The 6,962-nt window shown below is 45.7% G+C and overlaps 1 protein-coding gene across 1 annotated transcript; it reads left to right on the plus strand.

The window, feature by feature from the left end:
- Positions 1-4,382: 4,382 nt before the first annotated feature.
- Positions 4,383-6,226, plus strand: LOC137381288 (zinc finger protein 3-like). Its single transcript, XM_068053628.1, has 2 exons — positions 4,383-5,455; positions 6,147-6,226. The coding sequence occupies exon 1, from the start codon at positions 4,470-4,472 to the stop codon at positions 5,286-5,288; it is 819 nt and encodes a 272-aa protein (XP_067909729.1). The 5' UTR covers positions 4,383-4,469; the 3' UTR covers positions 5,289-5,455; positions 6,147-6,226.
- The last annotated feature ends 736 nt before the right edge of the window (positions 6,227-6,962 follow it).

The raw sequence follows: 6,962 nt of genomic DNA on the forward strand, positions 1-6,962 counted from the left end.
GGAAGAATCTGCAGGGTTACGGAGAGAAGGAGGGGAATGGGACTGAGGAAATTGCTCTTTCAGAGAGCCAGTGTGGACATGATGGGCCAAATGGCCTCCTTCTGCACTGTAACAATTCTGTGATCCTGTGAATCTGCACCCCACCCCCCCCCCCCCGCCCCACCCCCACTCTGTACCCCTTTCTCTCTCTGTCTTTCTGACTGCTGCAGCGAGCGGAAACGCTCAGCAGATGGTTGGTCATTTTTTTTTTAAGTCACGCTGTCAGTTTCACAGCTGACAGATGCTTGAATCAGGAACAGCAGTTTCTGAACATCGGACAGATTTGGGGTTTTCCAGCAGGCTTTAAAAAAAGTCGGAACCCGCCAGAGGGAACAGAGAGAAAATGTGAGACAAAGGGGGAAAGAGAGAGAGGGGGGGGACAGAGAGAGGGAGAGAGAGAAAAAGGGAGAGGGAGGGGGACAGAGAGAGAGAGAGAAAGAGAGAAAGGGGAACAGAGAGAGCGAGAGAGAGAGGGGCAGTGAGAGAGAGAAAAGGGGAGAGGGGGTGGACAGCGAGGGGGGGACAGAGACTGAGGATGACATGGGGAACAAAAGAGGGGGAACACAGGGAGAGGGAGAGAGAGTGATCAAGATCAATGCTGACATATGGACATCTATCCAGAATCCTACTCATCGCTAGAACAAGTGTGCAGGCAGACATTGACTATTTGTGCAAGCAAAAAAAATGCCAGTTATCTCAATAAATCAGTGTCCAACATAGTGAAGAGAAAGTAAGTCAATAAATTAGTCTTCTCATTTAAAGCTTCTTCACAAAAATGTATAATTGTTGTTTTAATAAATCATAAGATCAATTTTTAATGCCTTTATCTTTCTGAAATTGTCTCACTGGCACGATGTAAGACAAAAATTGTAATGTGGCCCCCACGCGAAAAGGTTGGACAACCCAAATATAGAAGGAGCTTTACTCTGTATCCCAGCCAGAGTCAGCACCTTCAAGGGAGGAACATAAAAACATGAGTAGGAAAAGGCTACACACCCCTTCAAGTCTGCTCCACCACTCGATAAAATCATGGCGGATCTTCTATTTCAACACCACCCTCCTGCACGATCGCCAGATTCCTTGACTCACTTAGTATCCAAGAATCTATCAATCTCTGTCTTGACTATACTCAATAACTGAGCATCTACAGCCCTTTGTAGTGGAGAATTTTAATCCTTTCTTGAAACAAATTGTCATCATATCGGCTTAGCACAATCTGCTCATGGGAATTAAGGATGAGCAACAAATGCTGGCCTTGCCAATGATGCCCACATCCCATGAAAGAGTAAATATTTTTAAAATCCTAAATGGCTTTAGTCTCATTGTGAGACAGTGACCTCTTGCTTTGACTCACCAGCTAGGGGAAACATCTTCCCAGCATCTACTCTGTCAAGTTCCTAAAGGATTTTATATGTTTCAGTAGATCACCTCAAATTCATCAAACCGGAAGGAAAATGTGCCTCTTCCAGTTAATCTCTCCTCATAGGACAATCATAGAATTAGTCTAGAGAGCCTTCATTGCACTCCCTTTCAGGCAATCATATCCAAAGTGTTATTAATCAAATCCAGGTCTCAGCCATGCAGTTGGATTTCTGTATGAGTTATTTAATAATTTCATCACAGTCCAATCACTGAGTCTCACTTTTCATCACTAATTGGGGCTGCCAATGGCGGGGCTGTTCCCCAGCATTCGTAGCGGTAATAAATGTGCCCTATTCACACTACAGGAGCCCAGCGCACAGACGCAGTGCTGGCTTGTATCTGGATCCTTTGAGTGCTGGAGACGCTTTTGCAGCGGGTGAGAGTCACGGAGCGCAGGGGAGGAATGGAGCCGCCGGGGAAGCTTCAGAAACACCGGGTGTAGGCCGCAAGCCCCAAATAAGAAGCTCCAGGTCCCGCGTTTGCATCGAGCGGGATGGTAGCTGCGGGGCTTCTCCCGGTGACAGGCCCTGTTTAAAACTAATAATAAATTAAAAGGAAGGACTCGATTCCCCGATTGAAGGGAGACCAGGAATATCCGGGAACAAAAACACTGACGGACTGAGGCAGCTCGGGAGGAGATTGTGGGCGCAGAGGAGGAATTGGAGCCGTGGGTGGTTTGGGAAGCTTCATAAACACCTGGGGTAGGCCTGAGGCCTCGAATAAGAGGTGACAAGCTCGGGGACACTGGCAGCTATCTTGGAGAGGGCGGGATCAGGGTGCCTGCATGGCCATCTTGGTGAGGGCACAGGGTTGTGCGGGGCTTCAGGTCTCTGTTCCCAACTGGGTCCAAGTGCCTTGGAACTAGTATATCCTGGACAGGAGGGTTTTAAGTAGCTTCACCCACTCTCAGGTTGCATGTGATGTTTTCAGCCTAGAGGAGTCCATAGGCCATGGATATATTCAGTGTGAGAGGTTATAGTCCATATCTAGTTACCTGAAAGGGTTGCTTCTCAACTTTTAGTTTTTTTGTTCAATCTTTCATGGGATGCAGACATCACTGGCAAGGCCAGCATTTGTTGCCTATCCCTAATTGCCATTGAACTGAGTGGCTCGCTCGGTCTTTTCAGAGGGCAGTTCAGAGTCAACCACATTTGCTGTGGGTCTGGAGTCACATGTAGGCCAGACCAGGTAAAGATGGCAGATTTCCTTCTCTAAAGGACATTAGTGAACCAGATGGGTTTTTACAACAATGGACAATGGTTTCATGGTCACCAATAGACTAGCTTTTAATCCCAGATTTATTAATTTAATTCAGATTTCACCATCTGCTGTGGTGGGATTCAAACCCATGTCCCCAGAGAATTAATCTAAGTGTCCGGATCATGAGTTCAATGACATTACCACTATACCACCGCCTCCCCAGTTTAGCCCCACAACCTAAACTTTGGCCACCCAGTATGGCGGGAGGTGGGTAAGTCGGAAGGTCTTCTCCTGGACCTGGTTAAAATAGCAATGTGCAGGTCCAGGATGTGTGGGGACCATGTTGGGGTTGAGCCTGTCACTGGCTGCCAGCCTCTCCTGTACCCAGATGGCCTGTGTCCCATGTCACCTCTGGGTACAGAGTGTCTCATGCACTGTAACAACATTCTGTTTTAGTTGGGAAGGTTCCTTTTTGCTTTAGGCATTTTATAGCCTTCTGGCCTCAACATTGAGTTCAACAATTTCAGACCTTGAACCCCATTTTGATGATTTTTAAAAAACAATGTGTCAGTTTTAAACTTGTTTTACATATTTTTGCTTTCAGACAAAGCTGTTCATTATTCCACCATTAAAACTCAGGACAAATGCAACTATTAGCACTCCTTTGCCCTTTGTCCGATGACATCTTTGTCATTTAATCTCTCCTGCCTCTGCTTTATCGCAGAGCTTCCTTTGTGTTCTTCTTCCCTCCTTTCCCCTCTCCGGCACCCTTTCATGTGTGCAAAACTTATTACATTTCTAACCTTTGCCAGTTCTGATGAAACTCTGTTTCTCTCTCTCTACAGATGCTGCCAGACCTGCTGAGTATTTCCAGCAGTTTCTGTTTTTATTTTGGATTTCCAGCATCTGCAGTATTTTGCTTTTATTCTCTTTGCTTTTGTTGGGACTTTGTTGCTTATTTTGGCTTCTTTTAGTTTGAATGGACCATATATTTGGGGGCAAACAAGAGAAGAATGAATGTTCTATAGAAACTAGAATTATCTGTTCTGAATTTCTATCCTGTGCTTAGTGTGATGACTTTTGTAAACTCTTTTTACAGGGTATTAGAAGGGGAGGATTTGCAGACGGGAAACTCAAACCAAACCAAGATCTGACTCGATACATCAGGACCTGAATATCACTGGCCTTTGAATGTGGAAGGAGAAATGTTTGCCTGTTTTGTCTGTGGAAAAACATTTCAAACATTAGTGTAACTGGAAAAGCAGCGAGACACATACACCCGAGAGAGAGTGTTCCAGTGCACTGAATGCGGAAAGAGCCTTAATCAGTTACGCAGCCTGAAAAAACATCACACCATTCACAGCGGGGAGAAACCGTATACGTGTTGTGTGTGTGGACAAGGCTTCAACAGATCATCCAACCTGGCGAAACACAAGGACACCCACACCACGGAGAAACCGTGGAAATGTGGGGACTGTGGGAAGGGATTCAATTACCCATCCCATCTGGAAACTCATCGACGCATTCACACCGGGGAGAGGCCGTTCACCTGCTCTGGATGTGGGAAGGGATTCACTCAGCCAGCCAACCTGCTAACACACCAGTGCATTCACACTGGGGAGTGGCCATTCACCTGCTCCGAGTGTGGGAAGGGATTTGCTCAGTCATCACACCTGCTGACGCACCAGTGCATTCACACTGGGGAGTGGCCGTTCAACTGCTTCGAGTGTGGGAAGGGATTTGCTCAGTCATCACACTTACTGAAACACCAGCGCACTCATGCTGGGGAGAGGCCGTTCACCTGCTCCATGTGTGGGAAGGGATTCACTTGTTCATCTGCCCTGCTGATGCACAAGAATATTCACAGTGATAAGAGACCTTTTAAATGTTCTGAATGTGAGAAGACATTTAAAAGCAGACGTGAAATGGTGACGCACCAACGTGCTCATGCTGGGGAGAGGCCGTTCACCTGCACTGAGTGTGGGAATAGATTCACCCGTTCATCCACCCTGCTAGCACACCAGCGAGTTCACACTGGCGAGAGACCATTCACCTGCACTGAGTGTGGGAAGGGATTCACTCAGTTATCTGCTTTGCTGAGACACCAGCGAGTTCACACTGGAGAGAGGCCGTTCAGCTGCACCGAGTGTGGGAAGGGATTCACTTGTTCATCTGCCCTGCTGATGCACAAGAATATTCACAGTGATAAGAGACCTTTTAAATGTTCTGAATGTGAGAAGGCCTTTAAAAGCAGACGTGAAATGGTGACACACCAACGCACTCACACCGGGGAGAGGCCGTTCAGCTGCACTGAGTGTGGAAACAGATTCACCCGTTCTTCCAACTTGCTGGCACACCAGCGAGTTCACACTGGGGAGAAGCCATTCACCTGCACTGAGTGTGGGGACAGATTTGCTCGTTCATCCCACCTACTGACACACCAGCGAGTTCATACTGGGGAAAGGCCATTTACCTGTTCCATTTGCGGTAAGAGATTCACCCGGTCATCCACCCTGCTGACACACCAGCGAGTTCATACTGGGGAGAAGCCATTCACCTGCACTGAGTGTGGGAAGGGATTTGCTCGTTCATCTAATCTACTGATACACCAGCGAGTTCACAAGTAACTGTAGGGGTTGGATTCTGCTGTTATTGCTGCTGTTAATCACATCCAGGACTGAACAATAAATACAAACAGAAAAGTGCTGGAAATACTCAGTAGTTCTGGCAGCATCTGTGGTGAGAGAAACAGAGTTAACATTGAAGTCGGTGACCTTTCATCAGACTGGCAAAGGTTAGAAATGTAATAGGCTTTGAGCAAGTGAAAGGGTCAGAGTGGGGGAAGAAGAACAAAAGGGAAGTTCTGTGACAGGGTGGAGGGCAGGCGAGATTAAATTACAAAGATGTCGTGGAATAAAAGGTAAAGGGAGTAGTAATAGTCATAGTAAAAGAGAGAGAGAGTCTTAATGGAGAATAATGAACAGCTTTCTCTGAAAACGAAAACGTGAAAAACATGTTTAAGACTGCTTTTTACTATATGCCAATTGTCACAAACGCATGCTATACCGAATGATTTTTATTTAATCCCTCGGCTAGAAACCTGAATTAAATTTTTAAAGTGAAGGGAAAAGGAACGGACCAAAAGGTGACTGTCAGCAGCTAAAATGGCCACCAAAATTTGCATCAAAACACCAAACATTCCAATGCATCGAAGTGGAATCGAATTGTCTGACCAGTCCCCTCCAGAACAATGACTTGAGGAATTTTCAGTGAATCACCTGGCCAGTCGCCCTTAACAGGACATTAAAGGCAGTCACTTGGGACATCAAACTGGTGTACAGGAACCACTCAAAGGCAATCACTTGAACAATGAGAGAAGGGAAGTGCTAGACATGAACTAATTAAGTTGCAAGAGGAAATGCACACTGAGCCATTATGTGACATGCCCACCATCTGTGTTTTAAGCTGTTTTTTTCTCTCTGCAGCAGACAAGCAACTGGACACTGATCAGAGGAAACCCAAGTGGAGTCCCAATCTCTCTCTCTCTCTCTCTCTCTCTCTATCTATCTCCAGTCCACCTTGCAAGTTTTGACCTCTGCCTACTGGCCGTAACCACCTAAGTTTATCACTTAGACAGAGACCCGGTGATGGAACTCATCCACATTACTGTTTCCAGGAGGACCACCGAATCTGCTGTCCACATCTACAAGCTAGAAGCCTCAGGACCACCGAGTTCAGGTGAAAGCCAACCAAGTCACCAAACTCCATAGACTGTAACCCCTTTTTTATTGCCCCAGACTCTAATCCGACCAATCTATCCTTCCCAATTCTATAACCTATTTGTGTGTGAAAGTTGAAGCGTAGTTTATTATTTTACTTAGATTGATTTAAGTACAATAAAGCTAACCTCTTTGTAGATCTCAAGAAAACCTGTCTGGTTCTTTTATGAACATAACACGTACATAGTTAAACACTTGCTGAATTGGCAAGTACATCAACCTTAAAAAAAGAAATAAACCTTGTTGTGGTCAAACAAGGAGAGGGACAAGAGGCGAGCCCTTCGACCCCTCCTCACCTAATTGTAACTGAAATTTGGGGGAATCATAACAGAAATTTAAGGGCTCTTATCTGGGATCAAAACCAAAGACAAATGAGGAATTGGAATTGGGACACCAAATTGATCCCTTGCAATCATTTAAAAACTTCAGTGCAGGTTTTCTTGTGGTTTTCAGTGTTAGAGTACTAAAATGTCCATATTTGAGGCCAGTATCTTCCCAGAACAGATTGAAGTAACTTGGGAC

This window comes from Heterodontus francisci, chromosome 22 (assembly GCF_036365525.1).
Source record: "Heterodontus francisci isolate sHetFra1 chromosome 22, sHetFra1.hap1, whole genome shotgun sequence".
NCBI classification, from domain to species: Eukaryota; Metazoa; Chordata; class Chondrichthyes; order Heterodontiformes; family Heterodontidae; genus Heterodontus; species Heterodontus francisci.

Bases quoted from the DNA above. Each gene is read 5' to 3' on its own strand.
- LOC137381288 (XM_068053628.1), top strand. From the start codon at position 4,470: ATGTGTGGGAAGGGATTCACTTGTTCATCTGCCCTGCTGATGCACAAG.